This window comes from Balearica regulorum, chromosome 2 (assembly GCF_011004875.1).
Source record: "Balearica regulorum gibbericeps isolate bBalReg1 chromosome 2, bBalReg1.pri, whole genome shotgun sequence".
NCBI lineage: Eukaryota > Metazoa > Chordata > Aves > Gruiformes > Gruidae > Balearica > Balearica regulorum.
Window position 1 is genome coordinate 167490369 of NC_046185.1, and position 23548 is coordinate 167513916.

General features: G+C 45.2%; 1 protein-coding gene across 1 annotated transcript in view; it reads right to left on the minus strand.

Moving 5' to 3' along the window:
* Window positions 1–23103, minus strand: part of LOC142600678 (KAT8 regulatory NSL complex subunit 1-like) — a 30370-nt gene extending 7267 nt beyond the window's left edge. The window contains exons 1-7 of the mRNA XM_075747050.1: window positions 22724–23103; window positions 15737–15878; window positions 12914–13096; window positions 10742–10872; window positions 4221–4416; window positions 2459–2624; window positions 1436–1600 (exon numbers count right to left, since the gene is read on the minus strand). Coding sequence (XP_075603165.1) covers window positions 1436–1600; window positions 2459–2624; window positions 4221–4416; window positions 10742–10872; window positions 12914–13096; window positions 15737–15878; window positions 22724–23103 — 1363 coding nt within the window. The remainder of the gene's footprint in view (window positions 1–1435; window positions 1601–2458; window positions 2625–4220; window positions 4417–10741; window positions 10873–12913; window positions 13097–15736; window positions 15879–22723) is intronic.
* Between the last annotated feature and the right edge of the window lie 445 nt (window positions 23104–23548).

Consider the following 23548-nt stretch of genomic DNA (forward strand, 5'->3'; position numbering starts at 1 on the left):
GTCTGGAGCACAAGTCTGATGAGGAGCGGCTGAGGGACCTGGGGTGGTTTAGCCTGGAGAAGAGGAGGCTGAGGGGAGACCTGATCACTCTCTACAACTCCCTGAAAGGAGGGTGCAGCCAGGTGGGGGTCGGTCTCTTCTCCCAAGGAAGAAGCGACAGGACAAGAGGAAACGGCCTCAAGTTGTGCCAGGGGAGGTTTAGATTGGAGATCAGGAAACCTTTCTTCCCCCCAAGGGCTGTCAAGCCCTGGGACAGGCTGCCCAGGGCAGTGGTGGAGTCCCCGTCCCCGGAGGGATTTCAGAGCCGCGTAGATGTGGTGCTTGGGGACATGGGTTAGTGGTGGGCTGGGCAGTGCTGGGGTAACGGTTGGACCCCACGATCTTAAAGGGCTTTTCCAACCCAAACGATTCTGTGATTCTAACCAGCTGCTTGTTCTACCTTCATTACACCCTGAGCTGATTATTGGAAGGATGATCTCTCCAGAACACTTCAAAAACAACATCCATCCCCATTCAACACTCAGTAACCTCAGCTCAGACTGATTCAACATCATTACATCAAGTTGTAGCTCAAATTGTTAGGGCCAAACACGCAGCCTGAGGCTGCTGATGTACTTTCGGCATGGAAGGTGGTTTGGTTTTTTGTTTGCTTGTTCTAGTTTATTTTGTTTTGGTTTTTTTTTTTTTAATACTATCTGGTTTGTTCATGACAATTTGCATCAGCAACCACAGAACATAAAAAGTATTCCACATGCAGCAACAGTGTCCCATAAGAATGTAAAAAATACGGCCAGCTCACAGCCTGCACATTATGTTACTTTCAAAAAATGATCTGGCATAAAAATGTGCCTTTTAAAGAAAGCCAAAAAGAACACCAGCCCTAGTTCATTTAAAAACTAGGATGTGTCTTAGCTGGGTTTCCCTCTTCCCATCTTCAAACTGGCTAAAGTCTTCCATCACTTAACTTAAACTACTGTAAACTACTTAAAAAAAGTCATCAACTCTGGTGGGCTGATGAAAAAAGTTAGGCCTTCCAAAACAGTAAGAGCAGCACACAACCGAACAGCAACTATCACAGCAGAAAAAAAAACACCAGAATTTTGCCAGGCAAAAAAATTATCTACTCTGATTTCAAATACAGGTTCATAAAAGCTTCTTTTTGGGTCACTTGTTCCCTTGAAAGAAATACAGAGAATGGCAAGATGTATTGATTTTAATAACTTGGCCAAGGCTAGAATTTCTGTGTCCCTCCAAGGGGTCAGAATTTCTGTAGTTTGCAAGATGCTGGAGTCAGTCACTTCGCCGTTAGTGTAGAACAGAGTTCCAATTAGCTTCCACTGGAAGAAAGCGAGCTACTTTCTCCACTCTACCTTGACTGGTTAAAAGCCTGCATTTAATTTAACTTCCTCTCAAACTTCCATTTTGCTTAACTTACGGGAGGCAAGCAGGAGCGAAGAGCGTAGCTTTGGGAACGTGCCGTTAGTCAGGTCTTGTTTCTGTCCAAAATGGGACATCTTCAGAGCCTTGAGTTCACGGCTCAGCAGCATCTGCAGCCCATCCTCTCTTAATAAGGTTTCAAAGTGCAAGTGGAGAGGGTTGCCTGAAAGCAGAAAATCCAAGTTATTTTGGTAAGCACCAAAAAATTTCCTTTTCATATACACAGTGCTGCACACGCATCCTCAGCGGTTCACCCCTGTCAATGCTTCGGTAAGAGAAGGAATGACATCGCTAACCAAAGCAAGAGGGGTCAGCTGCAGGCTCTCTCACACCTGCTCTCATAGTTGCACAGTAGAAGTATTTTCCTCACTGTCCCTTAACCTACTCAAACTCCTTAGTGCACACTCTTGCTCTTCCATGGCTAAAGGCACTAGCAGTGCTGCAGCCACTATCATCCTTTAGTTATTTAAGCAGAAATTACATGTTAAGATCCTACAGAGCATAGTTCATAAAGCAACCACAGAGCGCATCTAGAAGGCCGCAAGCGTTATGAGTGCTTACACTCAAACGGTGATTTCACACTCCAAAGTGGTGCTAAAGGTCCACGAACCAACTGCCACGCAGCCTGTCAGAACCGGCGTTAGCTTCCGAGCCTTGCAAGCAGCCCAGGGCAGGGGCTTACAGGCGCTCACAACAGTTGTTCTGCCAGCCTCCAGAGGTAGGACGCTCGCTGCAGAGGACACAGAGCTGATGGTGAAGAAGTCATCTAGCTTACACTGAACTAGAGATGGCAACGGCCTCAGGTGCAGGCCGAGACACATCTCCACTGACCGCCCCCTTGGGCTGAAGATGCGTCTGGGTACCATGCAGAACGTCACCAGACATTTTTCATTATCTTTTAGAAACACACTTAAAACTCTGTCAGCGTATTTTGAACCTCCTCACACGTACGGAGGAAGAGCAAAGAGGGCAGTGGCAGAGTGAGGGATCTCTTCCCCATTATAAGATGTGAGCTACTCACCATGAGATAGAGAGAGAATGGGGTGGAAGCCGGAGTCCAGGAGGGCTATGCGCTCTTCCAGGGACATGGTATCAGGGTCTATTGTCTGGACAGGGGCTTTGCAGCTACACAGGATGCAGGAGTTGGGCCATTCACAGCTGCACTTCACGCTCAGAGGTTTCAGCGGCTAGCAGAAGAAAAGAGATCAAACATTTAAGAAGGGAAACGTGCTTCAGATTTAAGTAAAGTTGAAGTTCAGATCCAGTATCTCCAGTCTGCTTCCTCCAGGTACACTAGTTTCCATTCACTAAAAAAGCAAAGCCAAGCAAGTTTTGAAAAACTGAAAAGCATCTCTGGCATAATCCTTCCCCAGCACAACTGGGGGAAAAAAAACAACCAAAAAACCAAAAACCCCAAACCCATAACCCAGCAGCAGATTTGGATAGTGAAAAATAAAGCCAAGAGCCAGGATCAACGTTAAGAGCATGTGCAAGAGTACTACCACAGGCTGTTTCTCCTTCTGACCGTGAATCAACTACCTCATGAAAAATATTCAGTGTATTAAGGCACACATTTTGTGTGATTCTTTACTAGTATTTCCAAGCCAGAGCTGCTCCTCTGCAACTCCAGTGAAGCCATACTTCATCACTTTCTTTTTAAAACTTCAAACACCTCTGTGCCTTTTCCCATCCTGCTGTTCTTCATTTTCCTTAAAGACTTTCTGTAGCTCTGATGCTCACAAAGAAATGATTAAAAACTGTTAGGCGAGCAATCCACCACCAGCAGCATCCATCATTCTGACCAATATTGTCTTATTTTCCACTTTTCCTACTTGCCTGTTTGGAGCACAAGCTGCAACCACAACAGCCCTGATGTCTTTGTTCCACCATTTCTCCCCTCACTGTTGCTAAGACACACCCGACGTCCTTTCCCCATCGATATATCAGGTTCCATAATATCAGTCAAACCAGGAGAGGGAGCATTAATAACGCTTTTACCTATAGCCTAAGCAGATTGAATTAAATCATAGCGGCTTTGCACTCTGGTGAAACAAAAGATCAGACTGGGAGAAGTACCACAACTTTTAATCTTTTTGTCTTAAATTTGCAGCTTGTTAAATACCCGTTACTTGTAAATCAACATTTGAGGGAAAGGCTACAAATGAGCCAATAAGATATGAGAATCCCTCAACTAAGTTCTTGGTGTGGCAGAATTAACATATTAAACACCTTTTAATCATCAGGTAACCGACAGCAAGGTGTCCAAGGAACGCTTATTTCATCAGGCCTGGTAGCTCAGCCTTCAAATAACCACAACCCAGTTACGCTCAATCACACACCAGCTTGAGGAGTCTTAACTAAGGTTATGTATTGCTGGGGAGTTATTTTTGGGTGGCTGGTGGGTTTTGTGTTGTGGTTTGGGGTTTTTTTTGTGTATGGCGATGGTGGTTTATTTTTCCCTGGACAATTCCAAGGTCATCAACTACAAGAGGTAATTGGCAGAAGGTTGAGGTATGCTCTGGTCATCGTTACTCGGAAAAAAAGCCGCCTGATTTTTAAGAATGGAAATTTAGAATCGGTTTCTAAAACACAGTTAAATAGAGAACTCATGGCTTTTTTTGACATATCTGGGAATTTCTTCTAGAATTCTACATGAATTTTGGAAAAGTGCTCAGAAAAGGAGTCCAACATTATGACTGGTTTTGCTAAAAAGAAACAAACCCACACATTCTAAACAAAACCACAGCCTAGTTTAGTAACCACACGGCACAACTTTCACTTACCTTCCTGCTGAAGTGAGACACAGAGGTAGCTCGGACAAGCTTGCGCTTCTTGTACGTGCAAACTGGGCGGATTCTAGCAGCGACACAGGTATTGTCCGATACAGCAACAAAGTTGTGAAGTGGGTTTCGTTTGCCAAATCCCTCTTCGCCATTCGTGCTGGTCAGAGAACTGCTGCTGGAGGAGCCAGTGTGCAAACTGCAACCAAGCGAAAAGCAACTCACTTGGAGCAAGAGTAGGAAGTTGTAATTTTGTGTGTGGTGACGTGGCTGTGATGCCCAAATGCTCCACAGCATTTATGTCAGCAGCTAGTGCCTACTGGTTGTGTTCTCATCACGTTTTCAGTCGTTGCTACGTTCTCTCTCAAGGGATATGTAGATTTCTGAATATTTCATTCCCAACAGAAGCGGACACTGAACGGTCTTAACAGCTTTATTTTCATCAGTTCAGGACAGAAAGTCTTATAGCAGATGTGGTAGCTACTCATAATGCCCGCTCTTTCTCCAAAGAGCTTTAGTCAGCAGCTGAATTTATCATCTGATAAGAACAAAGTCATTTACTTCCCATAAAAAAGATAGCCATTAAACCTAAAAACATTGGCAAACACTCTCTGCATCTGTCTCTGTTTATCATGGAGTTGGGGTTAAATCTAAGATCATATTTAAAGCAGCAGATACAAGTTTGCCTTTCAGTATATGTTTCTTCTGGAGCTGTCTGTAAAACAGTGCCTTCATAAAAGGTCTTTTTTGTAATTGGTCACGCGTCCATATTATAATTTTAAAACTTCATTTATCTGTCACATTTGCAGGTCCCAATCAAGCACGATTTTTTTTTCTTGGTTTGCATAGCAAACATTCAGTAAAACTAGCAGTTTACACTCTATTTTTGTCACGTGAACCAGAAAAGTCCCAGCTGGATATTCCAACTCCGTGCTGAAGGGCAGGACTGCCTGGCAGGGATCAAGGCCACCAGACACTGAACCGAGGTACAGGTTGGTGACAAGTCTTTAGAAGATGGCAAAGCCTGAGCCTCCCTGCCAGTCTTCATGCAGCCAAGAGTTGATGATTTGCATCCAAATTAGATCATTCTATACTGTTGTCCATTTGGTTTTAGTTTAGAATTACCAGCCAAATCCTATTCGGCTCTTAACATATGTACACGAGAAAACACATCTGTAGGAAGATACGTGCTTAAAAAGACCCAAATTTCCCCATCACCTCTTAACTGCCCCCATCACCTCTTAACTGCACAAACCAGGAAGAGAACAAAATTTTATGGACAACAGTAAGAGGCAAAATGCAAGTGAGAAAGTCTTCCACAAAAATACGTACTACTGATGTTCACAAGTAAACCCAAACTAGTTCTGTGTAAAGCGTACCATGAATCCCTGAAGCCTACAGCAGACCCATGCGAGACTGCTTCCCAATGGCCTCATGCCTCCTGCTGCCCCATGCAGAAAACACAGGTTCGCAGAAAATTGGTGTACATATTTCAAACCTGAACAATTCCAAACCATAGTAACTTCCACAGCAGATAGCTCAGGTAGCACGACAAGGAGGAAAGGGTTACTGTAATGAGACATCACTGCCCAAACCTGAAAGAACTTAGTGCCTGCGTGACGCAAACAGGTCACCTCACCCAAAAAGTGACTGTTTAAGATGATGTTGTAACAGCCTGGAGGATTTGTCTTGCCCTCTGAAACCAGGCCACTGCTCTACAGCTCACTGCCACTCTCACTCCAGAGAGGTGGAACAACAGGGAAAGGAGATCGTGGCCAGAACCACCGTTACGGGGTTCATCTCTATCAAAAACCCTGTATTCGCTCATGCGTTTGCATCTGTCCTATTGTTATTTGTCTCACAAAGAAAATTAACTTCTAATACTTTTTTTTTTATTGTATAGCATTCCACACCTCAATAGCATGAAAAGAGTTACCAACACGGGTAATTTTATTCACAATTTCTCAATATACCTACTTATTCTCACAAAAGAGTCTTAGATTTCCAGTGTGAAGTTTTAGTTAGGAGTGCACCCAGTGATCCTATAAAAGCTAGGGATAATCAGACTAGGAAAATCCAAGATTATTTTCAGTTTATCACAGATGACTCAGGGGTATAAGTGTCTCAGTGGCATTTTGAAAGCTTAACTCTAGAGAGCACTTTTAAACTTGCACTCGAGGTATCCCAGAACTTGCACTCTTCAAGTGCATTGTACTAAGTCTCAGCATTGCCTCTGAGGAGCTCTTGGGAATAAGTGTGAAAGTTTGAGAAATTTCTGTTACCTTCGGTGTTAAACAGGAGGTTAAACATATCAAAATTAAATACAGAGGGACTCTAGCGCTCTTGTTCTCTGACTGCTGAATAAAGCTCTGTATTAAGAAACTTTAAAAATATATGGCAGTGCCTGTAAAAACCCATGCTTTCAAATCCACACAAGATACAGTTATCCTTCCAAAAGAAGCATTCAAAAGCCATTACCAGATTAACAGAAACAAGACAAGTTAATTCCAGCAGTGCTTCCACCACAAGCAGAGCGTAATTTAACTAAAAAAAATAAAAATCTGAAGAAACAAAGCATTTAAATTTTGGGATTGCATTACATGTATCTGCTCATTTAGGAGTGATCAAAGACAGATCATCCTACACTGCACAGGAACTTATTTTAAACAAGTTCCAAACTGGAAATTCTGACTCTGAGTGTACACTCAAATTCCTTCGGTCTCTTCCCTGACAAGGCACAAATGAATTCCTAGCATCTGACACAAATTCCAGTTTGGGTACTCAAGAATTTCACCTTTATCTTGGTATGTGAGCTGGACACAACAGGAGTTCTCAATGATTCTTCCAGAGTCTGCCTATTAGGGAGCTGCCCCCCAGTGCAAGTCCCCAGCCCATTCTACAGGAGAGAAAACAGCACTGAGAACAGTCTTAAAAGGCACCAGAAGAAATCAGCCATTTCATTAAGATATTAAGCTGTCTCTTCAAGTTACAGAACTTGTAACTCTCCAAGTTAACTTGAAAAGACATGCTTAAGGTGTTACTGAAAACACGGCGTAATGCTGTATTTGCAAAACCCAGCTACTTACAGCGAGGCATAGTAACAAGCTGGAATTAACAGGACCAAACCTAACCAACGAGCAAGGCTCCCATGTTACGCAGCAGAAGACGACAGCTCCAAGCACCACCATAGAACAGAAGGGAAACATTTCCCCATCAGCCTAAGCTAGAGTCAAGAAGCAATCGCTACAACTCAGCGGGGCATTTGCAACACTAACGTTTGCCATTAAATCCTACTGAGGGTCCTGGCGCTCAGCTGGCGGGTCTCCGGCTCCTGCCTGCACACCACGGTGGCGATTGTTTCAAACAGCAAACAAAGCAGTGATTGTTCAACCTTTTGCAGCACCGCAATCAGCCATCATTCCTACACAATCAGAACTTCACCAGCTCCAGCAGGTCAATTTAGAGATTCACATTCTTTCTAATAAAATAATTAGTAACAGCCCACCCAACGAGTCGCCATGCATTCCTGATAAGGGAACAGGGAGGTGCTCCTCCCAGGGAACAGTTCAACCTTCCTCTGCTTTTTCCTCTTCAGACCTTCCATGGAATCAGCAGAGCCAGGCACTGGAGGCATTATATAAAGAGCAGCGACCGCCTGGCATCCCCACCATCCCAATTCTTCAGCATTTTGGTTTTTCACATGCAGAAACCTGCACTACCAATTCAGTTCATCAAAATTGCTAACTTACGTATAATAGAACATACAATGCCTTACTTGCAATTAAGAAGATTAATTGCAAAGGTAGCAAGCATAAAATGCCATGGAATACAGAAGCAGAAAGTACTATTTCAGCTGGGTTTAAGAAGACTACATACTTCTTTACTCTTCAAGTATGATAGAGACCCACTACACGACACTGCAAGTTATGGTGGATTAAAATAGCTGTTCACATAGATTTAGAGATTTATAACTTGGTCTAATACTTCCAGAATCCTCTGGATTTCTACAATTCAAGTCAAAAGAAATGTTTATTATCTGCAGAATTAGCCCAGAATCAAAGCACAGCTACTAAAGTATCCACCTTTAGAAGATTAGCAATGTTACTGCTCAAAGCTCAGGGCCAACCTGCTAAGAACTTATTTCTGCTACAGTGACTGATAGGTTAACACAAAATTACGTGTCTGCTTTGAATAATCTATACTTTCTGTTCCCTCGTTCTGCTGCAGTCCAATCAATTGTAGGCTGAAACTACCACTGGTAAAATGCAAGCTAGTTTTACTGATTGAACACAGCAACAAGAGCCCTTATGGAAGCCATCTATGAAAGAAAACAAACTCTTCGCTAATAAAACCTCAAACCACACTTAGCTTAGGTAGCTCCCGTGTATTTATCAGCCTTCAATGAGTCTTTCTACCGCGCAGCAAAACACAAACTGTATCCTGCTTTTTCAGTAGCTTCACAGAAAATGGAATGATGATGACTTTACAGAAAACATAAGGAAAATCCATCAAGAAATGAGTGGTAAGTGCACCAAATTTTACTCAATTTAATTAGCAACTTGCCATAAACTTGATGACATATTTGTTTGAAGTGATGCAAACTGCAACCCAATCGGAACTATTCCTAGGTTGAGACAGTCTTTAGAGAGGTGAAACAGAAGAGAAAGAATTAAAAGCTACGCAAAGAGAAGAGCCTAAACCCCAAGGAGATACCACAAAGCTGTTCATGAAAGTCAATTATTGGGACAATCAGCATATTTCATGGGTGTATTTTCTAGAAAGCTTCTCTTAACCGCCACATCCAGCACTCCACTGGTGAAAAGCTTGTTCAGAAACTCTATGGACTCAAGTTTGCCTCTTGCTACCAAGCATCTGAAAGCTGACTGACTGCTTGCACAGGACATGTGCCCCAAACATTAAACCAAACTAAGTGCTAGTTAAATTACTAATTGCATATGAAAACACTGAACAACAGAAGTTCCCAATTAAAAATTAACACATGCTCCCTCCCAGTGTTTAACAAATGATCAGGAATATATTTTTCTTACAGATGCAAGGCTCCATAACAATATAAAGAGTTAAAATGGTAACATCTGGGTATCTCTTCATCACCAACAAAACAGGCAAGATTTACTTCTATATATTGAAAACTTAAGCAAAAAAACCCCAAACATTCTCCATTCTGCGCAAGGAAAGAGACCCAAAAAACTTAGAAATCCACTAATTCAAAAATAAAAGTCAGGTCACCAGGATGCTGTACAGCATTCAACCTCAACCTAGACAGGCAAGGTACAAGTTGGTCATCCCTTTATAAGAAGGGGGTAACATCTCAGCTCATCCTCAGCAAGTTTGCCGATGACACTGAGCTGTGTGGTGGGTCGACATGCTGGAGGGAAGGAATGCCGTCCAGAGGGACCTGGGCAGGCTGGAGAGGTGGGACCGTGTGAACCACATGGAGTTCAACAAGGCCAAGGGCAAGGTCCTGCACGTGGGTCGGGGCAATCCCCAGCACAGCTCCAGGCTGGGTGGAGAATGGATGGAGAGCAGCCCTGAGGAGAAGGACTTGGGGGTGCTGGGGGACGAGAAGCTCCACATGAGCCGGCAACGTGCGCTGGCAGCCCAGAAAGCCAGCCGTGTCCTGGGCTGCGTGTCCAGCAGCGTGAGCAGCAGGTCGAGGGAGGGGATTCTGCCCCTCTGCTCCGCTCTGGGGAGACCCCCCTGCAGTGCTGCATCCAGCTCGGGGGGCCCCAGCACAGGAAGGACACGGAGCTGTTGGGGCGAGTCCAGAGGAGGCCCCGGAGATGCTGCGAGGGCTGGAGCACCTCTGCTCTGGAGACCTCAGGCTGAGAGAGTTGGGCTGGTTCAGCCTGGAGAAGAGAAGGCTGCGGGGAGACCTTGGAGCCCCTTCCAGTCCCTGCAGGGGCTCCAGGAAAGCTGGCGAGGGGCTGGTGCCAAGGGCAGGGAGGGACAGGCCAAGGGGAATGGCCTGAAGCTGCAGGAGGGGAGATGGAGATGGGATGGGAGGCAGCAATCCTTCCCTGGGAGGGTGCTGAGGCCCTGGCAGAGGGTGCCCAGAGAAGCTGTGGCTGCCCCTGGCTCCCTGGCAGTGGTCAAGGCCAGGTTGGATGGGGCTTTGGGCAAGCTGGGCTAGTGGAGGGTGTCCCTGCCCATGGCAGGGGTGGCACTGGGTGGGCGGGGAGGTCCCTGCCCACCCAAACCATTCTAGGATTCTATGATCTTCCAACAGGCTGCCTACAAGTCAGGCAACACTATGTATTTGGCAGTTTGGGGGTTTTGGTTATTGTTCTTTTACACAACAGATCACAACTGGTAATTTTATAATCACTTCCTACAAGAAATTCCCCTCTAGAATCCTCCCAACAGACATGCATATTTATTTCATATTTTTTTAGAACTGAACTGTAAGTACAAAAGTCTTCCACCTAAAGATGTCTGTCTTAGTGTCTATCAGCAATGCCGTGAATAAGAAGTGACTTTGATCAACCCATAAGAAGAGAACTAACCAGTTCAACACTCCCCTGACTTGGCGGGGTGACATGGTGCAGGCTTGGAGGGGTGCTGGAGACCCACTGCTGGGGGTGGAGGAAGGACGTGGACACAGAGGGTTTCCCAAAGACTCTGTAAAGTGAAAACTCTGCAAGAGAAAAATTAAATGTCAAACTCAATAAAGCTTAATGTGATAATGAATCTGAAGAAGGATGAGGGTAGAGAGGAGAAAAAGCCCAGAAAACCCAAAAAGCAGAGTAATCTACGGAGCATTCTGCAACTATAAATGCCATTAAAGTTCAATCGGCCCCATGTAAACAGTCACATGCATTTTAATCCATTGCATTTTAAGCAACAATCTCCCAATCAATCTAAGTTCATATTTTAAATGCATTCTTAACCATCACAAAATATGTATCACAGTAGTGCTTGTAGTTCTCTGTTTTACATGCTGGAGACCATTTTCAGAGCATGACATCAAAACAGTTGGTCTCTTCTCCCAAGGAACAAGTGACAGGACAAGAAGAAACGGCCTCAAGTTGTGCCAGGGGAGGTTTAGATTGGAGATCAGGAAACCTTTCTTCCCCCCAAGGGCTGTCAAGCCCTGGGACAGGCTGCCCAGGGCAGTGGTGGAGTCCCCGTCCCCGGAGGGATTTCAGAGCCGTGCAGATGTGGTGCTTGGGGACATGGGTTAGTGGTGGGCTGGGCAGTGCTGGGGTAACGGTTGGACTCCGTGGTCTTAAGGGTCTTTTCCAACCCAAACGATTCTGTGATTCTATGATTTGAGCTATTCTGCCTTTTCCACGAGGCAAAAAGATTATACTGTACTAAAATCTGTACTAAATGCTGTACTAGTTCCATAGAAACTTTCTGAAGTTTTAATGAGATACTACTGTTATTTAAGAATATCTGATGGTTCACACACACTCATTTGACTTGTGTCAAACCCAAAAATCCTTTTGATTTCCACAGCAATAAACCCCCATGCCTTCAGTTTACTGCATGCGTATGTCTACATTAGCGTTAAACAACAAACCTTCATAAAGATAAGAGCAACAGAAGTACCGTTTTCCTCACGCTGAGCTATCAACGTCACAGCTCTGTCACTTGGAGGAATGATTAACACAGGGATTTATCAAGCCACAGACTGCATCAGGAGCACTGCGCTCAATTGGTAGAGCTTCCATTAACATGTTTATTCCCTTTTTGGACAATTTCATTTTGCCACAGGATGTTTCCAATCTGACTGTAACCATTGACTGTACTTCCTTGTAGCAGATATTTCTATCTGACAATGAAAAAAACTAATGAATCATCCCATATTCATCTTAAATCTATCAAGCTCAATCTCGAGTTCAGTTACTCATTTGCAATGTTCAGATTCCGCAGCTTACCCTTACACACATCAGAATATCCTTCTTCCCTCAGAATTTGCAAATGAAAAAGTTAAAGCTGGCTTTCAAGAAAAGGAGGAGTCTTAATTTCTTTTTTCCCCGTTTCCTCTGAAACATAAGAATTTTCCCTGCTCTACAGCTGTGGTTTGGGACAGTTGACCCTTCATAGCTTCACAGAAGTTAGGACTACCAGCACCTGTTAAGTCGCTTGGTCTGATGACCTGTACACCAGAAGTTACCCACCACCACCCAGAAATACCAGGTTCCAAACACTACTTGGACACATCATCCTCAAAGGGTCTTTAAAACCATCCTACAAACAACGGGAGTCAGAATGCCATCAACACCATGACTCTAGCAACCACTTAAGATCAGAAACTGTTTTTAAGGGTTTTTTTTATGACTGCAAACTCAACCACTTTCCACAGACCTTGTACAGTAAATTAAGATTCAAAGTAGGTTTCTATGGGGTTTGCTTTGTGGTTTTGGTTTGCTTTGGTTTCATTTATTTTTGGAGGACTCTAGGAATACACAGAAGTACAAGAGTTTTTTTTTAAAAACAAAAGGTGAAGCAAGTTCAGTTATTACGTGTCAAATACAAAGTACGGTAAACTGATATCAGCTGATGCAATATTATGAGAACAAATAGCAAAACTGAGTTAAAAAACCATTACAGTAGTACATTAAAACCAAATTATTGGATGTGATTTATAAACTTGCTTCCACAAATCGTACTGCTATCGATTTAAGAGTTTCTTCTATCACTGCAAAATTATGTGTTTCTTGATTACTGACCTGCTTCTGCATATTATACAGGCAACGGGAGGGAACGGCATCTTCTACAGGGTGCCTTGGGATAGAAGATGAAGGCGAGAGCCACTTATTCTTTTGGGAGGCCACCAGTGACACAGAACCCAAGTGGCCCTGCTTCTTCATTAGGTCTCCAGGCTGCCGGTCACCACCAAGGACTACTGGGCCCTGGGGATAAAAAGCGACACTGAATTCCACCTGTAGAAGCCACAGCACAACAGATTTCTTAAGTATGCTCCAAGAAGGAAGGAAACAGCTTAGGAGTTTAATTTTGAATTAATAAAGTTGCCATAGAAATGGAAGTGTTCTCTCTAACCTAGGGGAAGCAGTTTAAGGAGGAAATGTTACTAGGCCAACAGCAACAGTTTGTTTTTCCTCAAAGAGCTGTCTACACCCACAGCTCGCAATTAAATGCTGCTTTCAAGGTCCTCCAGCGCTGCTCACAGTGGGGTATAACTGAGATCACCAAAAAGGAAATCAAGGCATAAAATCCTGGAATGGTTTGGGTGGGCAGGGACCTCCCAGCCCACCCAGTGCCACCCCTGCCATGGGCAGGGACACCCTCCACTAGCCCAGCTTGCCCAAAGCCCCATCCAACCTGGCCTTGACCACTGCCAGGGAGCCAGGGGCAGCCCCAGCTTCTCAGGGCACCCTCTGCCAGGGCCTCAGCACCCTCCCAGGGAAGGATTGCTGCCTCCCATCCCATCTCCATCTCCCCTCCTGCAGCTTCAGGCCATTCCCCTTGGCCTGCCACTCCCTGCCCTTGCCAACAGTCCCTTTCCAGCTTTCCTGGAGCCCACAGGATGTTACTTGCTCTGTATCATTGGTCGTGGACCAGCAGACACTGGTGACTCCCATTGTAGACTAGACTATTCAGAGCACGTAGATTATTTAGAATAACACGGCTGTAATGAATGAGTGCTGCTCAAAAGATGATGATTGCCATGATTGAGACTACATCTTCTCTTCACACCATTTCATTTCCTTTTTTATAACAGGTGAGGAGAGCTGGCCATTCTGCAGTTCAGTTCCTACTGCTCCAGTCACACACGTCCTCTTCATTCTTACCAGCGTATGCCCTGTGGCATGCACACAACGCTCTACACACCAACCTATTGCTCTTGACAATCTTCTCTGTGCTCAACAGCAGCTTAATAGTTCCCCACACCAACAAAATGTCTCTTCAGTAAGAGATTCATAGAAAATAGCCAGAAATTTAGCATTTCTTACAGGGAAATATAATGTTATTCACTCTGCAGTCTACACCTTATAGCACCTGTGGTATAATTATACGCATACTTGTGAATGGAAGAAAATATTATGCAGAACAATTACCTTACTTCATGCATTTGCATTCATGTCTGTATAAACATCATAATTGCTTGAGAACTCTAACTGCTTTACAGTGAATTAAAGATAATCATAAGCTAATCTGGTTAAAGAAATACTGAAATACAGCTAAGAAATTCCAGTTACTTAGAAAAGATTCGAAGTATCTGAAAAGTTAGTACTCTCCTCCATCTTGTTGTTGCGCTGTATTAGAGATTAATGTTATGAAAGTCTAGGGCCCTGAGGAATCATTATTTTCCATGGCATTAGAGTAGAATCAAAGAGCAATTTAGATCAGAAAGTAAACCTGGCAGTCATCTAGTCTAAGCCTGCACTCAAAGCAAGTTTGACTGACCCTCTCTTTGGCAACCCTCACCAAGAAGGCCAATAAATTAAGGCTTTCCTCACCCGAGATCTTGCAGAAACACCTACAAAAGTGCACGAGGAATAAAGCTACAGGGGCACTGCTCTTCATCTTTGTCAGAGACACATTATGCCCCAGTGGAATAATAAGTTTTAAATTTATCAAAAAAGTCGATCGACATATTTGATTTACAAAACCTGATGCAAAAGAAAAGTGCGTTTATCCAGATATAACAGACACATGTAAGGACAATAACTAAACCAGTTTTTCTTCCAGATAAAGGAAAACACCCAAGTCAAGTAAAAAATCATTACATTCCGCTTTTTTCCCCAAGGCTAGGGAAATTGAGCTTTGCAGTTTACGTTGAAAGCCAGATTAAAATAATTTCAAATTGGAACATCAGAGTTATTTCAGAAGTTTAGAAGCACTTTGCAAGGATTAACTCAAGTGTTTCCAGAGACTTTTGCAGTGGACTGAGGGGCTCTTAAAAGGGGAAACCCCAAAACACATTTCAGGTTTTAAATTTTTTTTCCCAGGAAATCTCGTCACATAGAAGTAAGTATCATTCTAGTCAAGAAACAAGTATTCATCCTATCTATTTTCTACCACAATGCTAACACATTAAAAGTGAAACTTTAAAAGGTCACTGCCTAAAAGGAAAGCATAAAACTTGTGTACAACGTTCTGAGATTTAAAGATCCACGTGATTTAAACAATAATACTTTTCAGCAGGCATTCAGACTTGAAACATAAGTGGTGCCTGTGGGCACCCCTGACAGCGCCACTGTGCCAGTTTAAAAACCAACACTTGCAAGGACCAACTCATCGGCTTATGTCACCATGGAGCCCCGTTCCATTAAAGAGCCACTCTGCCTGGACAGAGAGACAATGCGAAGCCTCTCCTCTCTCAGCAAGCTCTTACTATCTTTGTGAAGCAGATACAAATTAGAGCCCTCAAAAGATAAAGGTAACACCTCTTACTGGTATAGAGCTAACTCAAAAGCTTTTTCCCCTCACCCTTATTTCTACAGGGAAAATACCATTCTGCTAAAAAAATAGCCTGTTAACAGCTTCCAGAGAATCTCCCAAGCCATGAAACAGAAGGCTAAAATTACCTTGGCAGCACGAAGTTGCTTGTAGATATCTGTCTGCTGCCTTATTCGATACTCCAAATCGGAGATTTGAGCCTGCAACCACGTCCAACGGCAAATAATGGCTGCCCTCTCCATCGCCCACTGGCACTCAGCATGGTGATGCCTGAAAAGCAAAAGTTCGCCTGGGCTTATCATTTAATAGTTTCAACACTAAAAACACAATCTGACAGAAATTCAAGAACAGTTTCACTATTAAAAGTGATTCAGAATTCACAGTGGATACTGGACAAACGAGTTTTCCCCCCACAAATTCCTGCCTTAATTTACAACAATCCCCACGATAGAGCAGTCAGTACAATTCTTCAACTGTGCAAAAAATATACTAAAAAGGAGCAGGTATCATTGGTTTTGACTATCATAAACCAATGTAGGGAGTCCAGCTCTTCCTAGATGAGCACAGAAACTACTTTTCTCCTCTGCAGATTCAGGGATGGGGAAATCACAGGAAGAATTGCCTGAAGGGCAAGTAAGAGTAAGTATTGTCTTCACTGGAAGTTACTGTTTGAATGAAGATTTACCTTAAGGACTGCACCATATGTTCTAGCAGCTGATGGGCTGTGCTTAAGCATCAGACATAACCTCACTGGCCTCCCAAAAAGCATCCCTGCTTGTCAGTCGGAACCTTTAGGCTACAACAGCTAAGCACTGACAACCCACACTACGGCACTTTAAGAAGCTGTCGTGCCCAGCAAAAACGACAGCCTGTGGTACCTGCTATAACACTGGGCACATGAATTATACCTATAGAAAAAGAGGCAGGTAAGGTCCTGCATCTAATAAGCAGTTTGAATTTCTTTTGCTGAAATGGAGAAATCACCTGGCATAACAATTTTTTCATAATTCTAGTGTTACAGTTTCAGTTATACTACTTACTAAACAGCCCCACAAACTATTATATGATTACGAATGGAAGCACATGGGTGGAGTTTGTTGACAAGAGCTTTCCCACAGAGGAAATTATTTGATGTGAGTACGTTCTCCATCCACAATGGGGAGTTTTAGGAGTCAGCTCCGAATTCAGTGATCTGGGGCTCTGGGCAATTCTCAGTGGCAGCACTGCGGAGGCGAAAGCTGGCATCTCAACCATGGAATACAGGACACCACGTGCCGTCGCAGGCTGCAGGGGATCCTGCCAAGAGGCTGTTCTTCGGAAGTGAAAGTGTTCTTCTCTTTCAATACCTACACCCACAAATAAATTTGCAATCCTAAGATGACCTTGGGGCTAAAAGATTCTCTCAGAGTTTTGTTATTTCTACGAAAGATTTTGTAGCTCACCATTCCTAGATACATTTAGCATTTGATCTGAATTTATGGAGATTAAAAGAAGCAAACATTCAAATAATCCTCAAAATATAAGCAAAACACAGCTACACAATAGTACTTCAGTCACTTTAGACTTGGAAACAATGGCTAATGCAAACACCACTTCAAAATGGAAGTGTGTTGAAGCTCTGGTGTATGGTCTTTGCCTTTGCACCAAACATTTGCAATAACTTCAAAAATGTTTGAGTGCAGGCAGGAACCTGCCTGCAAAAGAATAGGGATAAAAACTTAAGTTTAATCTTCTGTTCGTAACTCAAGACCACTCGCTTTGCACTCTGATGTAATTCAACTCAAACCTCTGTTGCTGAGCCCATGGTGGGCTTTTTTTGCTCTCTTCAGAGCAAAGTGGGTCTCTTCATGACCCACTTTACCTCAACAGTACGATGGCTAAAGAGCAAAGACCAGATAACAATTAGGGCTAAAACCACTTTGGGAAAGTGGTAAGAGGCTCCTTTTCATCAGTGTGGGGAGCCTGCTGTATCTGCATAGCATCAGATGTGGCTACAGTTCAAGAACTCTAATTTTATTAAAGAAACACGTCAAAGGATTATTTAGAGCAATATATCAAATGTAAGAACAGAGCACTGACTAGATGAAAAAAAATCAGATCTCTCAAAGAAAAACGTTGGATTTTCTTTAAATTAAAGTTTCTAGAAACAATTGGGAATCAGTGTGAGCAGAGAGGTAAAACTCAGAAGGGGCCCCAAGCTAACGATGCAGCTTCGAAGCAACTTCAAGGAGTCCAGTTAGCTCATTAATGAATGAGATTCTTCCGACTGATGTACTCATGCCAAAGGGAAACCAAGCCACAATTTGTCTGACCAAACACTTTGCAATGAGGTTTTCCCACAGGAAGTGTAGCTGCTATGCACTCCTGAAAACAGAGCAGCTTTTACTAGTTTATCAACCTACATGCTGTATCTTCAAAGTAGAGTTTACCTTCCAGCCTAAAATCCACTTTATTGCAGACATTTCCTTTTTTTTTCAGTTCATTTTTTGAACACTACCATCTTCCTCTTCCAAAGAGCAGGACTTTCCCCCCCCCACTACAGCAAGAGCATATTGTTTCAAATGCCTGGAAACACTGCAGCATCTAATCTGTTCTGTCCTCAAATGTGGCAACGCAACATTCAGAAATTAAGATGAAGAGGCCTACCTTACTAGATAAAAACAAGCACCGCTCAAACGTGGCCAGTAAAAAAAAAAAGTTTAAAAGTAATTCTGAGCTAAAGATGTCTAAAAAGAAATTAAATACCAGGGAAGAGTTTTCAGGCTATAATTCCATTCAGAATTGGAGCACCACCAGAAGTCCTTCCAACTCCCCTCTGATTAAACAAAATGACAGACGGTAGCAGGAAGGGGCAACGGAAGATGTTAGTGTCCTGGACACGGTAACATAGAGGAAGAAGAAGGGATGCAGAGGTGCGACTCATACCAGGTTGCTGCTTGGCTTGCAGCCTTAATTTTTCTTCCTAAAGAGCATGGCATACTAGCTTTACTTGCCTTTTCCATTCATATCCTTAAGATATGGATTAATCTTTCCCAATTGCTCTAGAAGAGTGAATTGTAACAAATTCAGTGCACAAATGCATTCTTTATATCCACCTTACTGACTCTCTCAAATCCAGGCAAGTGCCCAGAATACCCAAACAAAAACAGTATCATGCAATTAGAGTTTTAAACCTGAAACTTCTGCACTGTCAGTGCTTTTCAGATGCTAGTCATACAGAAAATTAAGAAAACACCTGTAATATGAAAAGGAGTCTATGTGTAACAATAGCAAATTAGTACCAAATTGATTTTGGAGAATACCAAGCATTGTGAAAAAATTCCAGACAACCTGCAGGAGCATTCATATCGACAATTAGCTAAATTTAGATTACATTTACTACTATCATTACACAATTGTCAAAAACAAATGCATTAGTATCTTTGACACGTCACAGCTTCCCACAGCCTTCATAAGAACTGCCACACTTCAGTTCCAAATCAACTACGGGTTAGGTAATTGTCAAACAGATTTTTCTTTCTTTCCCCAGAGAGAAGCAGAAAACAGACAGGTACTGAAATAAGTCACACGGGAACTGAGTTTGATTAAACTGCCATACAAGGTACGTGATGTGGTACAGAACTGCTATTTCACAGCATGCAGGAGAATCCATTTTCCAGTGATTAACAGGCAGTACATTTCTAGGGTATTACATGAGAAGAAAAACAGAACACCCAAATAAATACAGAAATAAAGTGTCTCGGTTACCTTATACTTTTAAATTGAGGTAGCAGGTTTCCCTGTTTTATGCATATATAGATCAGTGGAGCTTAGGACTTGAAGAACGCTGTAGCCACTAACAGTATAGCCTTTGTCAGTGGCAGCACTGTCATTTATTAAGAAATAAATGTTTCAACAGCATGCAATTGATATGGCAAAGCCATAGACAGAAATACAGAGAAAACACTGAACAGCTGTCTGTTCAGTCATCAGCATCCCATTCACCAAACAAGCAGGTTTTTTCAGGAAATACACACAAGAATTCTTTGATCCATTTTTGACTGCCAAGTAATCAGTTCTCAAATTTTTAATTTTTTTTTTTTTAATAGAGGGAAGCAGGAAAACATCTATAGAAAGACTTAGCTCACTGGCTGATGCCCTCTATTCTGCCACCTTGTTGGCCTCCTGGCAGATAAAAGCTTCCAACAAACTCCCTTGCAGTTTTTTGGGGGTCCTCTATCCTTACAGGAATTGCTCCCCAAAGGGCTACCACCTCATTACTTTTCATTGCTGCTCTCCAAGTGACAGGGGAAGCAGAGTTGGGTCACTTCCAGTTTGCTGATGCTCAGGAAAGCTCTGAGGGCCACGGGAGACAGGAACGCAAGGGCTTATTGGGAAGGGAGTGCGCAGCGTTATAGAGACTTCCACCTGAACAACACGCAGGTTCTCAAGTGGAACAAGGATGATTAACATACAAAACATTTTATTTATCGTGGACAGACAGATAAAGAATAAGTTACAGAAGGAAATGGCAGAATATGTAAGTCTAAGAGAGCTTTCTTTACTGTCCTTCCCTCTGCCAAGACAGTCATTCCCACTATGAGTTTCCACTGAACAGGTTATCTCAGAGAGCAGTTACTTCGACAAGACAGTAAAAGACTAACCCAGGACCTCTACAACACAACCAAATCTTAATAGGTGTCTAAGGATAATTGCCATCTCCCCTCTGTGGAAAACAGCAGTCTGGTGTTTCACACTTCACAGCTGAAACCCTACAAGGCACAAACATTCCTTAGAGGATCTGATACATACGCCAAACGGCTCAGCAGATATATCCAGAGGCATAAAACACCACCTGGCTTTACAATCTGTGCTAATCAACTTTAAATTATCATACAGAACCACTGCTGGTTTGGTTCTTTCTTAAAAAGTGATTAATTCCTCCCAAAAGCTAGGGGCAGCCAAGCGAGGCAGCTCTGCTCCCCTCTCCTCCGCCTAAGAGGCCCTCTTGGCAAACACCTAAACCCACACACACCAGCTTCAGGAGACAAAGTGACAGAACAAAACTCATTTTTTCTACAGAGCTGACAGTTTCACACCATGAACCAGTCCTCCTGGGAGCCAGAGAGATGGCAGTGCTCGAACAGGGGCGCAGAGCCGGGGCAGAGCACAGGCCATCCCTTTTGTCAGCAGCTAGATGTTAAATGGCTTCTCTTATCAAACTGCATCCTTCAGTGCACCATGCAAGTGCTACTTTTGGGTATAAAGTTGAAAAAAGCAGCGGAGACCCTTGTTCTCAGCATAGCTAATTTGCAGGCTAGCAACTGCTTCGCACACAGAAAACTGTTAATTTTTAAAGTCCTGTATGTTTATTCTGAAACGCAGACATGTAGCCCACCGCCAAGATCAGCAGCCGCGCCACATCCAAGCTGATGTGCTGCTTTCTAGTGCGCTTCCTGCGCATTCCCTTCGCAAAAGCACTTTAAATTGGTTTGGAATAATACACAAGACCATTGCCAGTGCAGAGACAAGGGTTTAGAAAAGCCTTTACCTCCATAAAGGTAAAAGTTTTCTTTCATATTGTTTGTCTCCTACACCAGCACCAGTTTGGTTAGCTCCATTCTATTACATCACCACAAAACAGCCCTATTCTGCCTTTATTTATCAAAGTGCTGCCAAACTTTATCCTTGCCCCCAACCCCCAGTTACATCAGGGGGTCTAACAAAAGCTCACGTCTTCCTACAAACCTGACCTCACTCATATCCTTAAACCAAGATGGATACAACAGCATTAGGCTAGGAAGTGGCAGGCACTGCAAAGGTTTATTAAAAATATTTCTGACTTAACGTATGCAAAACCAACACAGAAGTGAGTGTACCATAAAAACACATACAGTAAAGAACACCTGGTGTAGAAGTCTTCAGAGAAAACCCCATAAAAGCTCACAAGAAAGATGAGGAGGTGAATACAAGATGAAATCTCCCATCCAGCACGTGTCCAGCAGCGTGAGCAGCAGGTCGAGGGAGGGGATTCTGCCCCTCTGCTCCGCTCTGGGGAGACCCCCCTGCAGTGCTGCGTCCAGCTCGGGGGGCCCCAGCACAGGAAGGACACGGAGCTGTTGGGGCGAGTCCAGAGGAGGCCCCGGAGATGCTGCGAGGGCTGGAGCACCTCTGCTCTGGAGACCTCAGGCTGAGAGAGTTGGGCTGGTTCAGCCTGGAGAAGAGAAGGCTGCGGGGAGACCTTGGAGCCCCTTCCAGTCCCTGCAGGGGCTCCAGGAAAGCTGGCGAGGGGCTGGTGCCAAGGGCAGGGAGGGACAGGCCAAGGGGAATGGCCTGAAGCTGCAGGAGGGGAGATGGAGATGGGATGGGAGGCAGCAATCCTTCCCTGGGAGGGTGCTGAGGCCCTGGCAGAGGTTGCCCCGAGAAGCTGGGGCTGCCCCTGGCTCCCTGGCAGTGGTCAAGGCCAGGTTGGATGGGGCTTTGGGCAAGCTGGGCTAGTGGAGGGTGTCCCTGCCCATGGCAGGGGTGGCACTGGGTGGGCTGGGAGGTCCCTGCCCACCCAAACCAGTCTGTGATGTTTCTATGATTTCCAGTCCCACTACTCTGGCACCCATGGGTGACGGGCCCACCTCAGGTCCCATTCTATGACCCTGGCTGCCTTCAGACCAACACCACTGCTCTCCACCAGTGCTTCCCAGCGGGACTCCAAGTGCTGTCCCCTCCACAGGAGGGGCACAGATAAGAGACCACGTTTTCCCCCATGAGACCACGTTTGCCCCCACGCACTGAAATTCACCCCCGGTGTTACCCCCAGCTCCATCTCCCCACCAAAGCCACGAAGGGGGCTCCGGAGCAGTCCCTTCCCAGCGACACAGAGGCCATCTTCGGGTTTAAAGAACGGAGCTGGGGGGAAGCTGCCAGATGATAAGCAGGGACGGCAGAAAAAGGTTTTCTCACTCTTTTACCACAGAAAAAGCCGATACTCAGAAGAAGCACTATTAAAACGATGCTTTAGACTTAAATAACCCAAAAATGCCCACGCGAGAGGCCGGACTCCTTAATCAACTCCACGAGCGCCGCAGGAAATAGGCAAGAGGCGTCTCCCCGGGGAAGGGCCGCGGCACCCCCGTACTCACTCTGGGGAGGCCGCGGCGGGGCGCCGCTGCCCCACACCGTCCGCTTCGCTCTCCTCGCCGGAGCCGCTGCTGCTGCCGGTGGCGTCCGAGTCGCAGACGCCCTGCGTGGCGCGGAGGCGGGCGGTAGCGCTGGCCGCCAGCAGCCGCAGGTCGGGCCCCAGAGCGGGCGGCGGGCCCACCCGCCCCAGGTACCGCGCCAACCCGGCCAGCTGATGCCGGACGTGCCGCTCCACCTGCCGGGCCTGTAGCATCCGCAGACGGCGGCGCAGGCGCCACGCCCGGCTCCACAGCGCGGCCTGGCGGCCCCGCGTTGCCGTCGCCCGTCCGGTGGGCAGCGGGCAGAGCCCAGGGGCCGGGGCCGTGGCTGCCGCCGCCGCCATGCCGGCCGGAGGAAGGGAGCGCGGGGGGCAGGACCGCGCCTCAGGGGGCCGCAGGCGCCTGCGGGGCCCCGCCAGTGTCTGCGCCTCAGCACTGCGCAGGCGCACAGCGGCCTCAACAGCCCCGCCTCCTCCCGCGGCGCCGATCGCCTATTGGCTGCTGGAGCACGCGCTCGCCGCAGAACCAACCAGAACGGATAAACAGTGCCAGCACGTGCTGGGGGGGGGGGGGGAGGGGAAGAGTGGAGAGGAGCGCAGGCTGGCGAGCCAATCAGAACTGCCAGTCCGCGCACCCCCCCCCCCCCCCGAGTCTATATAAGGCAGCGGAGAGGCATTGCTCCGCGAGAGCAGGTTGTTGGTGGAGCAGCCGCCATCTTGTCCCGGCGCGGGAGCCGGTTGCACCGGGCGCTGAGTGGGCCGGGCCTGACCCGGCGCTGCGCCGCCAGCA